The sequence below is a fragment of the Polypterus senegalus genome, chromosome 12 (assembly GCF_016835505.1).
Source record: "Polypterus senegalus isolate Bchr_013 chromosome 12, ASM1683550v1, whole genome shotgun sequence".
Taxonomy (NCBI): domain Eukaryota; kingdom Metazoa; phylum Chordata; class Cladistia; order Polypteriformes; family Polypteridae; genus Polypterus; species Polypterus senegalus.
In genome coordinates, this window is record NC_053165.1 from 62,307,880 (window position 1) to 62,327,970 (window position 20,091).

The following is a 20,091-nucleotide window of genomic DNA, read 5'->3' on the forward strand; positions in this document are numbered from 1 at the left end:
CTCACTGTGAGCCTTGTCTGAGCGCTGTTACAATTTTGAGAGAACAAGCATTCACTTTGTTGTATTGTTCATTTCTTTATTTGTGTTTAGTCTTTAGGTTTACTGTGTGTTGTAGATTGACTAAAATGTATTTATTTATTTATTTTTAAATTTACTGGTTCCTGCAAATACCTGAACAAGTTGTAAGTGAACTTAGCTGTTGATATTAGGAATATGAGCATGTTAATTGCAGTCTTGACTTGGTTATTTCAGCAGCTGATTATTCTAGTAATGGCTGATACCAGCAGTTTTTGCATTTATTTGTCGGCTTTTAGGAAGATAGATGGCCAGACGAGAGTATTTCAGGAATTGTACTCGTGTTGTCATTATGTCAGAATTATGGATTTGAATTGTTGCTGCAACAATATTAGAGGAATACATTTCAAACATTTGAGTAGTTCTTTTGATTTAATAATGCAAAGAATGTATATGGTGCCTAGCAGGCTGTCTTGGACTGCATGTATAAAACGGGTATCGGTGTTATTCTCAGAGTGACTGTCCAGGGTGCTGTAGTATGAGTAGAAGTAAGCATTCCATTTGTATCTCCAAGTCTGTCATTAATAGGCCAAAGGGATATTTTTCAACTACTTGGCTGTAGTCTCAGTAGGGGCCACAGGTGTTTGGGTTTACATACTTATAATAACCATGTTCATTTCCTTATGCTGTTACAGATATTGTGTGCATGACCCAGAAAGCCTTTGATTTCATATGAAATTGTTGGGGATTTGCAGTTCATAATGTTTATATTGGCTTAAAGTTAAATAATACGCCAGTACTGATTTTATTGTTTGGACCAGAGTTGTTTCCTTTGCTTGAATAACAAACAAGTTTGGTTCATTTTCTTTCTTGTGTGTCTTTAGTTCTGTTATTTACTCTTTGATTGTTAAAGGTCATTATGTGTTAGTTACTTTGTTAAGAATTTGTTTATAGTTCGGCTTAGTTGATAAAGAACCCTAAATATTAAAATTAAGTCCTCTGTCCATTCAGTATCTTCTTTGGCAGGTCATCAGGGTGTAGCCAAGGTTTGCGGGGTATCCAGTTTTTTCGAAACTGAGAGTTGTGTCCCTGTTGTTTGTAGATGTTGTTCTCCTCTTGACCTCACATGATTATCTTCCAGTGCATGTGAAATGTTAGCAAATTTCAAAAGGGTGGAATGATAATTGCTACCTTCAAATCTGAGGTCATGGCAGAAAGAGGTAATCATGGCTTTAGCCAGTGACTCAGTGCTCTGGAAACAGTTTTGTAGGAATTGTTCTGGACTGTGGTAGAGAACCTGGTGCAACATTTGTGAACCAAGTTGTCAGTTTACTAGTTGGCCTACATCCACATCTTTGCCTTTAGTTACAAGCTCTGGATTGAATCAAGCAGCTGAAGCGAGGTTCTTGCTCAGATTAGATTGGCTCACTCTGCAAGACAGGAGGAGCTTGGCAATACAAAAGGACATCAGAGTAAAACTGTTGTTTCTCCATGTTTACAGGATCCAAGGGAGGAGATTTGATCATGTATTTCTGATGCCCTCTGGATGCCTCCCTTGGGAATTTACCAGGCTTGGCTCACTGGGAGAAGATCAAGAGCATGATTTTTCTCTTGACTGTCCAGGGAGCATTGCTGGGTATAAGGAGGACTAGAGAGCCCACTTCAGCATGTTGCTGTAGTGACGCCTACCGTTAAAAATAAAATTGAGATGATTATGAAGATAGTGATAGTTTTCCTTCAACTTGATACTGAAATTATACCTATTTTGAGTTGCTGTAAAGCTCATGACTCACCATCAAGCTGTTGTAGACAATGTCAGCAGTGTTTGATGTTCATGCTTGTTGCAATTAATGTCATATTTTCAAACATCTTCAAAGTGTAAGTGTTGAGAGTCCTTTTGGTTTCTTTCCACTGACAAATTGCAGTATTCAATGCCTTGCACAGGGTAAATATGTCCATTCCATTGGAGGAAGTATTTCCTTAGTGTTAAGTCTTTAACTGCCAAAGGTAGTGGAAGAGAAAATTTATTTTCCTGTTTAGCATTGTCAGAGTTTTGCTGCCTGACAATAGTGTTAATGACACTTCAATTGTAAACTGCCATTTTGTCCAATGTTGTAACCCTGTTGTTTTTTTGTGCGTGTGGCATGCCTAGATAAGGTAGAGGCAACATTTCCTGTGTGCTTGTTTATCTCATTGTTCAAGGAAAGGTTTTTAGTGATGGTGGACTCGAGATAGGCGAACTGCTGAATGACTTCCAACCTATTGGTAATAATTGGTGGCATATGAATATCCTGCATTAAGAATTGTAAGCACAAAGTTTTACAGACCTGAAAGAAGCCTTTGATTTTTTTGATTTGTGACACTGCATTGTTTTGAAACAGCAACACGTCTGCAGAAAGATTCCCATGACTTGTCAGCTTCATGGCCTCATGTAATGACTTCATTGTGTAAGCGTAGAATATTCTAGCGATGGTTAACTTATGTAGCATGAATTAGAACAGCAGAACACCCTTTATATGCCAGAAACCTTCACCATGACTTTTCCTGACGGTAGCATACAGAGTTTCTTGAGGGTCAGGGTTCCTTGTGCTGAAATGCCTAGTTCATGGCAGGTGTGAGCCATTGGTCTATGATATTGGCCATCACCGATTAGCTAGACAAATCATCAATATTAATAAACATCATCGATTGCTGCTAAGCATTTGCAGAAATGTCCTCAACTCATATTTACAAGAGGAGATTCATGAGATTCTCATGCTTGGCTAGTTGAGAAGGAGCACGTTGTAGTTTAGGAAAGGTACCCTGATCAAGTACATCATGCACAATGTCTGATCGAGGAGAGGACATGCACAGTTGAGGCATCATGTCGCTATGGTGCTTGAAGACCAAGTGCCTGAAGTATGCCGTAATTGGCAGTGTGCAAAGTTTTGAGGGGACTAAACACTTCAATGACCTATAGTAAAGTTTTCTTGGTCTTCTAGTCCTCAACTTCACCTCCACCATTCCTGTTAACTGCCATTTCTTCATACCATTAGGAATAGAGGAAACTGAGACCTGGTAACACTTTACTATGTTCTTGTAGCCTTCTCCTGCTTTGTGAGCATCAATTATTTTAGTTTCCAGTGTGCTAGGCAGCTGCTTAGTGGAGCCCATGGCTGCTGATTTTTAAAACAGGGTCTGAGGAGTCGGAGAATTTATATAACTTTGTAATTCGCATAACTTGGTGTTTCCTGACAATGACTGTGAACAAAACATAGTCCTAATGAGCTAATTTAGGTCTGAAACTTTGGGAAAAGTTATCTGAGACCTCAAATATCTTGGTAGTGCCCAAAGTTTTACATGCTGCTCCTTTCCTTGTTTCACAATTGTGCAAAACAAAAACAATACAATAATCTTGCATAAAATGCTGTAATGTCTTCTTTTATGCTACAGTTCATCTTCTGCTGATGTAATTATTCACGGTAACAGACGGTTTAAGAAAGTGTGCCCCAGCTTTTGCTGCCACTATAGCTAAATAAATACGACTGCAGCAGTAAAATATGCAGAACCAACATACCAAGTATATATATATATATATATATATATATATATATATATATATATATATATATCCATAAACAATTTACATCTGCCCTCAAAATGAATATTTAGTGTTCGTATTTATCTGCACAATGCTTTGCAGCTACTAACTTGTAGTTAGAATGGAAGCTAGCCATCCATAATGACTTGGCAAGAAAAAGTAAAAAGAAGGTGACATGGCACACTGCCATAGAGAACTTTAGTGTTTTAGCATGATGATAATGTAATAGTTTCATTAAGGAGACCTGGCAACCACTTTCTAAAGATGTGCACGTCTCTGGACTAGCCAACACCTTGCACAATGTATATGGATAAAAATGAAAGTACATTTATATTCCTGTAAAATGTGATCAATCTTCATCTCTGACCAACTCCGAGTGTGGGCTGTGTGATTCATGACAAGCACATTTACCCATTTTTTGATGTGGTCATGTGCCCTCCATTTGTCATGCATTTTAATGCAGGTGTAAATGTTGTACAGATTCTTGTCCATGCCTAGACTGCTGCTCTACTGGGCTATAAGCACTGTCCAGGACACCTACACTAACAACTTCCAGGCAATTTGATTTATTTTCCATTATTGTGACAGTGGTGCAGATTTTGGCTACATATTGTATGTTTCTTTCAGTTTTTTTTTATTTTGTAATTGACCTATACTGTCTTAGAAGAATTGTCCTGCAACATTTAACCACATCAGATGAGCAACTGAAGTATTTCAAGGCCAGTCTTGTGACTAATTGATAAAACAGTCAGCATATAAAATTGCATATTTAATATTTTGCTTACTTAATGCCTGTTTTATATTAGTTAGTTAGTAAATGTGAATAATTTGTGTAATGATTGGGTTTTTGTATAATTTTCACTAATATGTATGTGAAGGAGTTGTATAATATACATGGTTCATGTAATTCTCAGCAGCTTTACCTGTGGAGAGTGACTCTGCTTTAAAAATGTATTTAAAAGAAGTTGCTTTAGTGTTTGCAAAGACAAAGGCAAAACAAGTTTTGACTTTTAGGTATTTTTTACAGTGGTGAATGACTTTAATTAAAAGTATTGTTGTTATATACTTTTTCAAACCTGGCATTTAATATGTAAAATGGAACTACTGTTAAGCAGTTAATCTAATTTCCACAATACTATGTCAAGCTTACATTTGTTTACGTGATATCTGTAGTAAACTGCTAGTTTTCTTTGGCATTTTTTACCAATAGTTGTGAAATTTGTTAAAACAAATGCATACAGTGTACGAATGTGAGTATGTTATATAAGTAATAATTTATCAAATGGTTAAAGTAACAATAATCCTGCATTCCATAACATAAAAGTTTCATTAAAGGATTGTAAAATTGGCTGTGTGGGAATGATGTTGATGATGATCTCCTAGTGGTGGTTTTGGTTCTATGGCTGCAGGTAACTTCACTGTGGTGGCCAAAAAATGAAAAGAAAAACTGATAAGAGGAAAGGCGGTTTCAAGAGAAATGTAAGGCGGTGATATGAGCAGGAAGGTAAACAGTGTCTGTTATCTGTAAATGACACAAAATGTGCACAATGTGTAACCTAGGATGGGTCCTGATTCCCTGAACAAAACACCCTTCTTCTGCTGTATGCCTTATTTTATCCATTTGCATTTCTTGGCCATAGTGTTCCAAGAGGAAAAACACATTTAGATGGACTCATGAGGCCTTGTAACATTTTCTATTAAACTTGACTTTACAGATGCACATAACAAGAGAATTGAGAGCGTTTATGTATAATTCAGTGTTAAGCATCCACTAAGCCAGTGCAGGTGATTTGTGTTTGCATGTCAGTGATACTCAAAAGCTTGTCTCGGCTGCATGTCACGCCCAGGTGGATTATAGGTTGAGAACTGTTGGTGTAGGAATTTTAGGTAGTGAAACTTTCAGTGAGGATAGATTTCTTGTCATCAGGATATCTTTATTTAAAAGTAACTGCCAAAAGTGCCAGATTCAGAGTTTCAAACAAAAATCCCCTGGATGAGGATTGGCAGCTCTTAGAAGGTCTGTGTGGATTGTTTAAAACATATTCCGTCTTGGATGTGAAAATGTTGTAGTACTATGTTATTTGTGCTGAATGATAAGAATATTCCTTAATGAGTTCTCATGATTGACCAAATGATAGGATTTGTCTTTGTATTTATGCATTGCAGCAGGTTATTGTAAACATTGTTTTGTTTATTATGCAGTGAAATTATTCCTGCTGTTGTCTGGTGTTGGATAACTTAAGAAAAAAAGGAGTAAAGCAGATTATGATTATTCAAGATCTGTCATGTATACATTAGCTAATCTTTAAAAATCTAGTATGTTAAGTATTCTGTTAATTTGCATTAAAGTTAGTATCTAAGTTTACTCGTGGTCACTGTAGCACTAAAGTACCTCTTATACAGTAGTTTTATTTTTTAAATATTTTTCTTTTATTAGATTTGTCTCTTACATTGCCTGTACCAGTGTTATAAAACATCTTTGGTTGGGGGTGTTATCAGTTTGGTGTTTACATTGACTTCCAGATACACACCACCTGATGACAGTATATTTTGTTTATCTTGCGTTGCTACGATTATTAAGTCAGGATCATAAACGTGCAGATATGGATGTAGTTGATTTGTAATAAGTTGTACTTCTTCTGATTTTCCCACCCCTATTGGAAATGTAAAGAAAATGTAACACAGTGCAACACTTTTGTGAGCTCTTAGTAGCATGACCTAATTCTTAAGATTTTGTCTGTTTCAAGGTTCCTTTCCTGTCTTATTGGAACTTAAAAGACCTCAATGGAAGAATGCAGTCAGCCAGGCTTTGAAACACTTTTTATGTGGAAAAATCTTCTCTAAGCATTTTTTTCTTCCACAGACAGACGTTTGACACTATCGGATATGTACTGCTAATGGTTTCACTTATTAGTGAAGAGACCTACTGGCTCTTGCTGTTTGCAGATTTAGTGCTCAACAGTTTCTCAAATGGATGACAACATAACTTAGAACAAGTAATATGCCTTTTGTTAGACTTGCTCCCTTTTTTTTTTTTTTTTAGAGCTGGTTCCCTAATATGGTTTCCATTACTTTAATATGCATTTAACTGAAAATAGATACATAGATTAATGATAATAGTGTCTCACTTATTACTTGATTGCAAGACTTGCACAACCTTAATGAAACAATACAAGGTTAGAAACTGTATGACAGAAAATTTTATTTAGACCTCTAAAATAAGTACAGAACATCATTTACGTAATGGGATGTGTGACCACAAATATTGAGTATATAGAATACATTAGTTGCTGTAAGCATTTATTTAATTATAAAGTTAGACTGACTTTAATTAATCTTGCTTTTCTTAGAGGAATACTTTAATAAAAGGTCTTTCAAGTGAAATTTAAAAAATTACCATTTTTGAATTTCATAAAAGGCAGCAAACTTTGTACATAACATATACCTCTTCTGCAGTACTGCAGAATATCCGTGTAGACTTGGAATGTTAATTAATGTTAGAAAGAATCGTTGGTGTTAGTGCAATATGGCTACATTTATTTGAATAGCTTTAGAGGTAATTTATTTCTTTTATGGGTATATCTGACTTATGATCATATGAGGCAATTTTTGAATTGCTCTCTGTGGTTGTGTTACTTTGTAATAAATATTTCTTCTTACCACATAATGGTCTTGTTTGTAATCTGTTTTGAAAACTCCAGAATTACCCATGCAGCATTCCCAACATGCATCATGTGTGAAAAACTGTTTCTGTAACAATCCTGTTACACTTATATTTGTGCTGTTGTGTGCTTCTATAAAAATGTCTGTAATTGTTACAACTAATAGTTTGTTTTTGTTTTTATTCCAACCTCAAACTTTCAGAAGGTGATGATTTTCTAGTGTGTCAAACAGAGGTATTGAGGGCTTAAACCTGTCCTGACATTTTACTCATATTTAATGATCCAGTTATTTTGGATGTATATGGTGTTGATAACATATTATTCGAACATTACAACAATCTAGACAATATCAGGCCATTCAGCTCAACGACATTTTAACGTTTCAATTAACATTTATTGTTATATTTGTGACGTGGACACAGAGGATGGGATCTACAATCTCAATCTTTGTGCTTTAGGAAAATCTCTGCCAAACAAACTTCTTATTCTCCAGATTTTGATTAGTTGAACAGAAGTTTGGACTGCACTTGAGCTATTACTTTCAGAATTGTGTGAGTAGGTAAAAGTGAAGGTAATGTTATTAATGTAGTGCACGTAGTATCATTACAGCTGTGGTAAGCTGTCAGTCCGGTGTTTGTCAATTTGGTACTGAGTGCTTAACAGTTCTTTTGGCTCCATTCTCCCTTTTAACAAACAAAGTTTGCATTTAATGTTTGCAGACCTACATATTCTGTGGCAGGGCCTGCAGCATGTTTTAGTAATGTCCCAAACACCCTCTCCTCTTTGCTTTCATGCATGCTTTTCATTTCATTTCTCTTGCAGTACTGCTTTACCTTTTTTGCCACAAAACATGTTCATTGTCATACAGGAACCCTTTTTGTCACAGTTCTTCATGCATATCTCTTTTAGTCAAAATATTTTTACTGTCACATTTCTAGGAGAGGTGTACTGCCTTTGAGTATTGTTTGTGCTTCTTTGTGTTTTGACATTGTGAAGGGCACTAACCATTTACAATTTAAATTGCCTACCCAACTACATCAGAGTATCCTGTCAAATGCCATTTTCTTTAAGAACATGTATGGACTTTATTGGATGTATTATGAATGTGATACCAAACTGCATTTCAGACTTTCAACTGATCCAATGTATTTGTCCTGACTCTTTTTCAGCTGCACTTTAATAACAGCCTTAATTTTTTTTTTTTTACAAATTTGCTAAATTCTTTCTTTCTAAATTCTAATCTTTAATAGGAATGCACTTCCCTCAGTGGGTTTTATTTCATGTTCATAGTTGGGGTGTAATCTTGTTAAACTGACAAACAAAGTACTGCACCCAGCTTTAAGTCTGAGAGATCTGCTGTATCCTGCCATTTGGTGTCTTTTCTTTCCATTGCTTTTAAGTGAGTCGCATACTTCGCAAACAGAGCTTGTATGAAAATTTAAGATAGTCTGGTTTCTCTGACGGCAAACTTGGAACTGTAGGGAAAATATTAATTAGCGTGAACATTTTATTTACAATTGCATATATTTTACTTTTATGCAGCACACACCTTATACAAGTGTGTTGCCTCTTGTATAAAACAATATATTGCTATAGGATCTATAGACAATTTTAATTCTACTTTGATTAGTTCTGTTTTGGATAGCAGTTAATAAATAAGTTGGTAAAAACACCAAATTTGCTGTTTAGATACTGTATGTTTTAAAATGTGTTAATTGGAAAATGTATTTTGGCCACTATACTGTTCCATCTGTGGAAGACACAATAATGAGGAAACTGGAAACATTAACATTTTACTGCTTTGTACATTTGGGTTTTTTTTCATGGTGAGAGATAAAGCACAAACAATTTAGAACCTTAATGTATGGCTGAGTTAAAGGATCACATTTTCACTTGTGTTTCGTGTTTTTGGTGCTCTGCTACTGTTATGTTTTATTGTTTTATTTTCCCATTTACTTTATAATACAGAGTAAAAATTAAAACATTTATATAAACGAAAGACATGTGTGTGTATGCAGCAGTCCGCTTTACTCACAATCTGCTATGACCACTAGATGGTGCATGCCTGCACTTTTAAACTTTTTCAGGGCTAGCATGCACCTCATTACGAAAGACCGGTGTGCAGCAAATGCCACTGTATAACAACGAAATTGTGCTAATAACACAGATGAAACGACACAATGTCGAAAGGAAGCAAACACTGTGGCTCAACATACACGTGAAACAAGTCAGCAACGGAGGGCAAGGCTGTAAGTTTTCACTAAAAACATCTATCTGGAGGTATTTTTTCGAGATAAAAGATTAATAGGATTCATAAGATATGACATCGCCAGTGTCTTCTTACAAAAGCCAGTGGTGTAGCGAGCACAGGTGGGTCCACATCCTCTACCCTGGGTAATTCTTAAGGTCTAGCTGACGCCTGTCGAAGGTCATGAATATAGTAAAACTGCTAGGGAATCTTTGCAGCTAGTAGAAGAATAAATGAAAGACCTCTGTGTATGTGTGTGTGTGTGTGTGTGTGTGTGTGTGTGTGTGTGTGTGTGTGTGTGTGTATAGAGCAGTCCACTCTGCTCACGCTCAATCACGGCCACTAGGTGGCGCCTGACTGCACTTTTACATTTTTTCGGCACTTGCATGCACCTCTCTTCTCACTATGAAAGACGTGTGTGTATGTTTGTGGAGAAGTCCACTCTGCTCATGCTTTACCAAAGCCATGGGAGTTGGTGTGAATTCTAAGGAAGATGTAGAAGCTTATTCAAGTGTGACTTACAAATGCATGCACTTTTACATTTTTTTTCAACGCTTGTATGCACCCCTCACTTCTAATTCAGCCCAAGCAGAAAAACTAAGCTGTGTGGTGCATGCATGTTATACATTCATACAACGATCTACCATATGTTTGCTTGAGACGGGTTCCAGCTTGTCCCTCTCAATTTGTGCCACAGCTGCACTCGACTACATGTCCTTGTCAGATAAGCGCGACGTGTCCTAGTCCACTTAGCTGACTCCTTTGCAAATACACCAATATAAAACAACTGCTAAGGAGTCTTCAGGTTGTTATTTGTCCCGAAGGTCACACACAGCTAGTTATTTCAAATTATTAAATCTTCCATTAGACCAGTGTTTCCCAACCTCTGTGGCTGCAGGGTTTTGTTCCAACCAGATTCCTAATCAGTGACAACACCTGATAACATTGATCTCATTTAATTAGCTGGTATTATTTTTCTTTTATTCTACATTCAGAAAAGCACAACAGCATTTGTGCAGTTTTTCCCCTTCGTTGTATCTTATTAATGACGATTAAATGAACAGAGCAGACACCCAGGCAAAAAACACTGAATACTCAAAGGCTGCAACTACTTTAGAGTCAGAACCACTAATTAGTAAATGGATTAATTAAACAATTAGAACACCTAGAAAAATAGGATGAAAATCAAGATGAAAATACTGTTAAAAAGAAAAAAATACATTTTTACATATATATAAACTTAGTTTTCTAATTTCTATATTGTTCGCAAAACACAGAACTTGGGAAATAGCACATCACTTAATTAGCCCAGGAGTCCAATTAAAACCAGAAGCTGGTTGGAACAAAAACCTGCAGCCTCAGTGGGTCCCCAGGACCGAGTTTGGGAAACACTGTATGACCCATGACTAATATCCCTTTCTGTTTTATGAGACAAGCTTCAAATTTTGGTTGTCCAGAACCTTTCTTACCTTTCCAAAGAATTCCCATATTCCAACCACAAATGCTTTAGAGCAGTACTGCATTATTTTTTCTTACCTTGAATTAGCATTTTCTGAATTCTACTATATCCAAAATATTTCTTTGTGTCAGAATGTTGGCCTTTATGGCTTAGGTGGCTCATATAACTTTTTTCAAAGTTAAATGAAATCCCTTTGGCAAATAACTTAGAAGAATGCCCCTCATCTTTTGCAGTTTTTTTGTAACTTAGTTTTCTGTGACAAATTTTGTTAAATTTTTTTTCAATCGCAAGAAAAAACATTAACAAACTCTGGTACATCATATTTCTAGTTCTATTTGTTTCATTTATATAAAGAGTGAGGCCATTCTTAGGGATTCAGTAAATAATGTTTCATCTCATTTTTATTTTGTACAGATATGTTTAGACGAGTTGTACGGCAGAGCAAATTCCGCCATGTCTTTGGCCAGGCGGTGAAGAATGACCAGTGTTATGATGACATCCGTGTTTCACGAGTTACTTGGGACAGCTCTTTCTGTGCAGTCAATCCAAAATTTGTTGCCATAATCATTGAGGCTAGTGGTGGTGGTGCCTTCCTTGTACTTCCTTTGCACAAGGTAAGACTATGATATATTATATAAATAATAAGTTATTTTATAATAAGCCCTAATTTTTGAACTCAACAAAGATAAAATGTTATGTATATGTGTGCATTTTCACAATAATTCTATGCAATATAGTTGTTAAAAGAAAAATAAAGGTATATGGGGTGTATTGTAGTGAATTTTAATAATTTATAAATGAATGATACCCACTGAAATTGTATTTCAAAGGTTATTTAACAAGAAAGGGAATTGTTTTAAGGTGCCATCAAAAGTAACCTTAACCTTAAAGTTGAATAAAGATGCAGCATCAATAGGAAAATACTATATGTCAATGTAACCTACATTTCTTTAATCTACATATCTTTGTTCTCTCAGAGGTCTAATAAAGTTGTTAATTATTGTTAATTTTCTCTGAATTATTTGCAATCATCTCTTCAGAAACCATGCATAATTTGTTTTTTATTCTCTTTAAAAGTAGGTTTAAAAAATATAACTGTAAACAAAGTAGGCACAAGCATCTGGCAATACAAAGAATAATGAGTAATGTACAGTATGTCTAACAAAGAGATGTAATCCTTAATACTGCTACAGTAGATTATTATATACTGTCAGTTATTAATTACACTGAACAAGTTTAGTGGGGGCAAACTTCTCTTACCAAGCAGAAGTCTTGTATGGATCCAGGTAACTACTGGAAGCTTGCAACACATATAATTTTCTCTACTCCGATCAAACATTTGTATATTTGCACTTTTCTAAATAATAGAAAAATAATGCTTACAATAACTAGCCTTGGCAAAAACACTGAATTTTTTTCTCTCCATTCTGCATAAAAACATGATTAAAAGTTTGTTTCGGCCATCAATATACAAACTACATGGAGTAAGTAACATAAATGTTATTTTTGGGGTGAGTGTTCTTTTCAATATTGCTATATCATATTCATGTCAAGTGCTACTTTTTTCTCTCTCTCTTAAGTGACAGTTAATTAGATTATTATTTTGTGTCTTTGGTACTATTATTATTAGGGATGCACCGATATGGGAATTTTGGACCAATGCTGATATACATATTTATAAGATACAGAGAAAAATTAAACTTGATCTGTCTGGACAAGAATTGCAGACAAAGTGAACATTTATTTGTATAACAATTTAGCACACCACATTTAATCATTAAAAACAAATGATATCTGCCACATTTGGCTGGCTACCTGTTGGTTTTATGGGAAACAGTTTTGCATGTTGTTGCTTTAAATAACACTTTTCTCTTTCTTTTTGATGGAACAAAAACAACAAATTCAACAATCGAAAAAATGAAAACTGAAAAAAATGGTAAAATGTACAATGACAATGAAATAAGCAATACCACTTAAGAATACCAACTTTTGCAGATTATTTACAATCATTAAAATGGCTTCTGCTCAACCACATTTGGCTGGCTATCTCATCCTTTGTTTTACAGTCTGCAGTATTAAATACTACATAATACTTTTTTTCCTTTTGATGGAATAAATCTAACCAATCTATATTTTAAAAAAACAAAAAAGCGTACAACGGTAAAGAAATAAATAACCTTTTTTCTGGAGGCTTATCTTTTTTTTTCTATTTCTTAAGCATGATGGGGAGGTTTTTCTTAACGAACAAGAGCATATCTGCCTTGTCGCAGGAAAATCGGTTTCTCTTTTCATTAATCACATTAGAAGTCAAACTGAATAATCTCTCGTTGTCCACACTAGTACATGGGGCTGACAGGAACTTGTGTGCTACTTTGGCAATGGTAGGAAACCGACTCCAGTTGTTCCAGTATTTCAGTGGATTTTCATTCCTCGGGATTGGTGCTTCAGAAAGAAATCCCTGCACCTGCTGAGTAGCATGCATACATATACAGTATTATATTCTGTGTCATCTTTCTTATCTAAAAGATAGATCTGCATTTTGGCTTTTACCAGGGCTGTCAGGTTAAGCTTAGATCCTTATAATAAAAATAAGTATATGGCATTTGAATTGAATGCATGTCTGTATTGTATTTGCTGTTTTTTTGAAACATTTTATTATTCATATTTTTACTTTTCACTGTAGATCATGATCTGCTTACAAGTTGCTCATTATTGCTTAAGAGACTTGGGTGAAAACAGTGGCTTCCATGAATGTGATTGGCTCTCCCACAAAAAGCAACTCAAAGAGAAATAAGACGCCACCACACTGGCAGTTTGTAACGACAATGTTCAAAAGAAAATCAAACAAAATTGTCAGTGATTGCTCAAACAAAGTAAATGCAGTCATTTTTTTCTTTTTTTCCTAGAGGCCAGAGGACCTTATATCCCTGTGTCTATTTTTTATAGTAAATAATCTGCAGCATTGTGACCCTTTAAGTGTTTTACAAATGAAACAAGTGTATTAAATGTCACTTTGTGGTGGTTTTAAGTATTTTGTGTATTATAATAAATTATTTAGCAGACAGCATTTTTCAAAGTAACAAAAAAAATGTAAAATCAGTTTAAGTGTTCATTTATGAAACTATTTAGTTAACACGTCCAAACAAAAATATGAAGCAAAGAAGCATAGGCTATAGTTGGCTCAGTCGCTTGATGAAAACTTTTGAACTTTAAAATAGGTGTGTTTAACACAGAAGATGCCGACTGTTTAACTAATGACTAATAACAATATGGGTTAACAATTCAGAAACATGTATAGGCTGATCCTAAAAAGTGACATGCAAAAACAGATGTGTAAAATCCCACAATAGTGTCCGGCACGTCTTAAGTAACATGAAGCCAAAGTTGGTGCGAGGTAAAACCAACGTACCACTCTTTTACATTCAATTGCCGTTTTTCTTTCTTGCCTTCCAAGACTTTTTATACATTCAAATTATGTTACAATAGTGATATTCGATCCGACAGCCCTAGTTATTTACTTAAAACAATGTTGTAAAGATCTCCACAGAGTTTTTTTTTTTTTTTTTTTTTTGTAAACTCCCCTCTGTTGTCATCAGGCTGTTTTCCTGAGGCATCAATGTGTTCTCTTCAAGAATTTTGTTATACATTTCGAAGAGCGTCCATGCCACCTCGTCATTTATCTTGGCCCTTTTCTGTTGTGGACAATCAATCTGTGATTAATTCGTTTGCATTTCATTCAATGCAAATTCTATCTGAGCTTGCAACATTTTGAGTGCCAGTGATATTACATCTGCATCGAAATAGCGGCCTTTGTATCTCGGGTCTACAGTTGTGGCAACACATTACATGTATTCTGTGTAAATCTCAATGAAACGATTGTTTACAGCATCCAAGAGAGCGCTTTTACTGGTTTTGACTCTGAAGTCAGTATGAGCGCCTTTAGTCAAGTCGTTTTTAAGCATTAACTGAGGGAATAACGTTAGAAGCCAAGGCTTCAGACTGGCAAATTTCTTTTGTCAGTTGTTCAAATGGAGCAAGGAGTGTGATTATGTTCTCGATCAAACCCCACTGATTAGGTGTTAGAGTTGCAGGTAACTCAAAATCAGAGACATAAGCCCCAAAGGCTCTTTTCTGTTCCAGCAAGCTTTGCAGCATCTAGAATGTGCTGTTCTTAAAGGAACCGACTTTTTTTCTGCCTATCGGTATTGTATCCGAGATGCTGCACTGGGATAGTACGCCGTTGTTCATGGCAAGCTGTAAAGTATGAGCCATACATGGTAAACTTGGGATCCCGCATTCCTCCATAACCTTTGCAACGTTGCGTGCGTTGTCTCATAATACTACATAAACATCCTCTTTGGGTATTTTCCATGTTTCCAAACATTCTTTTAAACTCCACAGAGGGTGCAGCACCCGTGTGTGATCCAAAGCATTCTTGGGCATGCAAGATTGCTTTCTGCAGTTCAAACTTTCGGTCGATCCATTGAGCAGTTAAACTAAGCATATTAATAGCACTCGTATCAGATGTCTATATATCAGTGGTAAAGCTTATGGCTATGACATCTTCAGCAAGGAGTTTTTGTGCACATGACTTTCCACTGTCTTATGTAACTCTGGAAGCACTATATCAGAAAAATAACGGCAACTGGGTATCTGGCAACGGGGCTCGAGTTGCTCAAGCAGCCTTCGAAATGCCTTATCTTCTACAATAGAAAGTGGCTGATTGTCCACAACAATATATTCCATCACCTTTGCAGTAATTGTTTGAGCTTTAGGGTTATCTTTATCAAATTTCTTTGATTTTTTAAGTAACCGATCAACACGTTGAGCAACTGCCGTGTCTTCAAGTGTGTAATTAAATTGGTGGTACAGTAATCCCTCCTCGATCGCGGGAGTTGCGTTCCAGAACCCCCCGCGAAGTAGAAACCATATGTTTGTATGGTTATTTTTATATATTTTAAGCCCTTATAAACTCTCCCACACTGTTAACATTATTAGAGCCCTCTAGACATGAAATAACACCCTTTAGTCAAAAGTTTAAATTGTGCTCCATGACAAGACAGAGATGACAGTTCTTTCTCACAATTAAAAGAATGCAAACATAACTTCTCTTCAAAGGAGTGCCGTCAGGAGCAGAGAATGTCAGAGAGAGAGATAGAGGGAGAGAGCGCATGACAGAAAAGCAAACAATCAAAAAATCAATATGTGCTGTTGGGCTTTTAAGTATGCGCACTGGGATAAAGCAGCCGCAACAGAAGGGAGCAATGTGAAAGTAGTCTTTCAGCATTTTTTAGAGTAGCGTCGTTCTCTTCTAGGCAAACAGCCCCTCTGCTCACACCCCCTCCGTCAGGAGCAGAGAACGTGAGAGACCGAGAAAAGCAAACAATCAAGCACCGCTCAGGAAGCATATCGCATATTATTGAGGAGTTTTAGTTAATAGGTAATACATGCTCCGATTGGGTAGCTTCTAAGCCATCCGCCAATAGCGTCCCTTGTATGAAATCAACTGGGCAAAAAACTGAGGAAGCGTGTACCATAAATTAAAAGACTCGTTGTCCGCAGAAATCCGTGAACCAGCGAAAAATCCGTGATATATATTTAGATATGCTTACATTTAAAATCCACAATGGAGTGAAGCCGCGAACGTCGAAGCACGATATAGCGAGGGATCACTGTATTGAAATTTCGCAATTTGGTCCCTCCGTACAAAACATTAGTCGAACAAGTGTTGCAAATGGCATATTTTATGTCACTCTCACTCACTTTGGAAAAACTTCCACACCGCAGACATTTTCATTCAGTAGCCCAACGTCGCCTAAATGTTTGGCATATTCAGAACACAGTGAATGCGGCATCAATATCGGTTCAAATTATTGGTCCGATTTAGTCATCGGTCCAATGCCGATACATTTATTTTAACCCATTATCTGCCGATACAGATATAAATCTGATATTATCATGCATCCTTAAATAGACAGCATGGAAAATACTATTATAGTCATTTAAGTGATAATGGTTCAAAAATGTAAACCTAATATGAGCTCCAGCTCCACCTACTCCAACTCCCTGGAGTAAAACATGAAATATCCTATATGTAGACAAGTGTTCATTTATAAATACTATACTCTTACTGTTATTTTTATTATTATAATTGTATCTGTACAAGTTTTTTCATACATTAAAGCCAGTATATTTAATTATTCTCTTAAGTCATGTGGCTGTTGAAAATATAATTTAGATAGATAAACAAATCTCCGCTTTGTAGATAATAAAAGGTAATCTGTATCTGCAAATTTCTTTTGATTTAACGTGTCTCTGTTTGTCAGAACTTTGTTTTTATAAAGTGGAAAGGATTGTGTTAACTCTAGATGGGTGTAATATTGGGTTTTAAAAAGGGAAAAACTGGTATCTGAAGTAACATTTTGTGCCTTTCTTCAGGTTTGTATTATATGCATTAATATTGAGCCAACCTTACTACCAAGTTAAAGCAGACTACTGCAGGCTTGCATTCCACCAAATTTGTCCTTTAGTTCTTGCAGTCTGCTTCTGTCAGAAGCTGTTTTAATGAACGTAGAGTTTTCTTTTTTTCCTCTCCTGTACCTGCTCAGGGTGTGTTTAGTGCATCTTGCTAGGTGTTGATTTCTTAGTTTCCTCTGATTAACAAATAAAATGCTTCAACCTTTCATGATGAAAATAACAAAGAAATCTTAATAGCGTCTTATTTAATGCTGATGTTTTTTTAATTCCTAAATTTTCCTGTCTCTTGAACAAAAAATTAGATCAACTGGTAAATTTGCTGTATTTTCATACTTTTTTTTCCCTTGTGAATAATGTTTAATTTTGATATTATTTAGCTTTACAGTTGTTGAGTTATGGTGTACATTTGTTGAGCTACACATACCAGTTTCAGATATGCTTATTAAAAATCCCCACATATAAATCTTCTGTGCTGTCTTGGCTTAAAAGCTTAATCATAATACACATGGTGAGTTCTGTTTTGAGTTAGTATGATTGCAAGAAGTTTGGTTAATGATTGTTAGAGGATTGCTAGAACTTTGATTATTTAACATGCTGATGGACTGTGGGGAAAATGTTCCTTGTTAATCTCTCTTGATTCAATTTAGAGTAAATTACACACTGAGATGTCTTTTTTGTAATATTCAGCCTTAATCAACTTTGATATGTTAGCACAATAAATTGTTGTGCATTTTTCTTTGCATTATTTTAATATATATCTTAATTTAGAATTTTAAAAGGTCATCATCAATTGACATACTGATATTTTAAATTCATTGCTACTAGGAATGAGTATTGTGAAATTTGTATTTGGAAGTCCATTCCTGTTATTAATACATGTAAAATTCCATTGCAACGAATATCCCCATATGACATGAATCTATAGAAATCTCGTTACTATGTAGTACATTACAATGAGGTATACAAAAGACCTTGAAATGCTTGAATGAATCATCCACAGAGCAGTTAGTTCTGTGGCCGCAGCTCAGTTGTGCACAACGAATCCCAAACAGAAACACTTTTTTTTTTTTTTTTTCTCCAAACTTCGTACTGTTTTTTTTTTTTTTGCCTTTTTTGTTTCCTGCGGTTTTCAGTGATACCTTTTGCTTATTGCTTGTCAACATTTGAAAAACATCCATTGGAATTTAACTCATTGTCATCCTCCTATAGAAACGGCAGACGTTGCTAGTGAATTTGGAATTTTGCCATTGATTGTCAACTTTCTTGAAAGACATAGCAATAAAGAAGAAAAATTTTGGGTTGCAAATATATGTGAACTGCTTCATTTGAAAACGTCGAAAAAGCCGGTTTTATGTGGTTCAGTGATGCTCGTTCAAGAAACATTCCTATTAATGCGGCACTCATTTAAGAAAATGGGAGGTTTCTAAACTCTCTTAGGACCTCCCAAAACTAGACAGCAAGCCAAAGTGCGATCTCCGCGTCTGTAAGGGGCAATAGCAGGCTCATAGATATGCTGCGTCACTCCACCAAAGTAAACAGAAAATGGGTGATGCAAGGTTAGTAGCACGTAAACTGTAAATGCAGATAAGATAAGATAGGATTACTTGATCACTGACCTGCACAACCCTGCCTGACTGCTGTGTCTGTGTATAGCAGTGTGGCAGATCTCCCTACAATAAATAAGTGTGCAGTTTCTGTTTCAAGCTGAATAAAAGCTGGTTTTGCTAAAGTACTGAGAGTAAGCCTCGTGTTTTGGGGTGCAAGACAGGGACTTCTAGTGCAACCCCGATCTTTTATGATTTGCTTCTGTGGTGCTTCACTGCAGCGCTGTGAGCCGCCTGTTGCCCTGCCCCAGCAACGGACAATCTTCCACAGGCGCTGCAATCGTGCTTAAGGACGCACTTCAGTGTGTCATTCCCATTGGGTGGGGTGATCCCACAAGAGTTCAGAAACCTCACAATATGAAGAAGAAGTAAAGGATGATTCAGCTTCTGATTGATAACTGTGGTGCCCACAACATCATCAGTCAGACAAGGTTGTGACCAGGTTAGTGGCCAAGTAATTCTGTTCCCTGCATTTACAATGTTCCTTACATCACCCATTGAGATCTTTTCTGTTCGCTTCAGTGTTGAGCCGCCGCAGAACTGTGAGTCTGCTGTTGCCCTGGCAACAGATTAACAGTCTTCCACAGACGCGGTGATCTCACTTCGGGACGCTCTTCGGCATGTTGTCCAGTTTGGGGAGGTCCCAAGAGAGTTTAGAAACCTCAGTCTTTCAAGAAAGTTGACAGTGTCGATGGCGAAATTCCGAATTCACTGGCAATGTCTTTTTTCTTTTTTTTTTCTTTCGAAAGCTGCAAAAATGTAAAGTTTTTTATTCTAATATGAACTGCTATCATTTTTTCGTGTTTGCCATTTCTATAGGAGGGTGACAATGAGTTAAATTCCAATGAATGATTTTCAAATGTTGACGAGCAATAAGCAAAAGGTATTACTGGAAAAAAAATCGCAAAACAAAAAAATAAATAAATACAGTACGAGGAAAGTCAGAAGAAATTATTTTTTACAATGTTTCTGTTTGGGGATCGTTGTGCACAACTGAGCTGCGTCCACAGAAATAACTGCGCTATGGATGATTCATTCAGGCATTT

At 36.1% G+C, this 20,091-nt stretch overlaps 1 protein-coding gene across 1 annotated transcript in view; it reads left to right on the top strand.

Moving 5' to 3' along the window:
* The window catches only part of coro1ca (coronin, actin binding protein, 1Ca), a 70,076-nt gene that overhangs the window by 13,559 nt on the left and 36,426 nt on the right, over window positions 1-20,091 (top strand). The window contains exon 2 of the mRNA XM_039771836.1: window positions 11,379-11,578. Coding sequence (XP_039627770.1) covers window positions 11,381-11,578 — 198 coding nt within the window. The 5' untranslated portion in view covers window positions 11,379-11,380. The remainder of the gene's footprint in view (window positions 1-11,378; window positions 11,579-20,091) is intronic.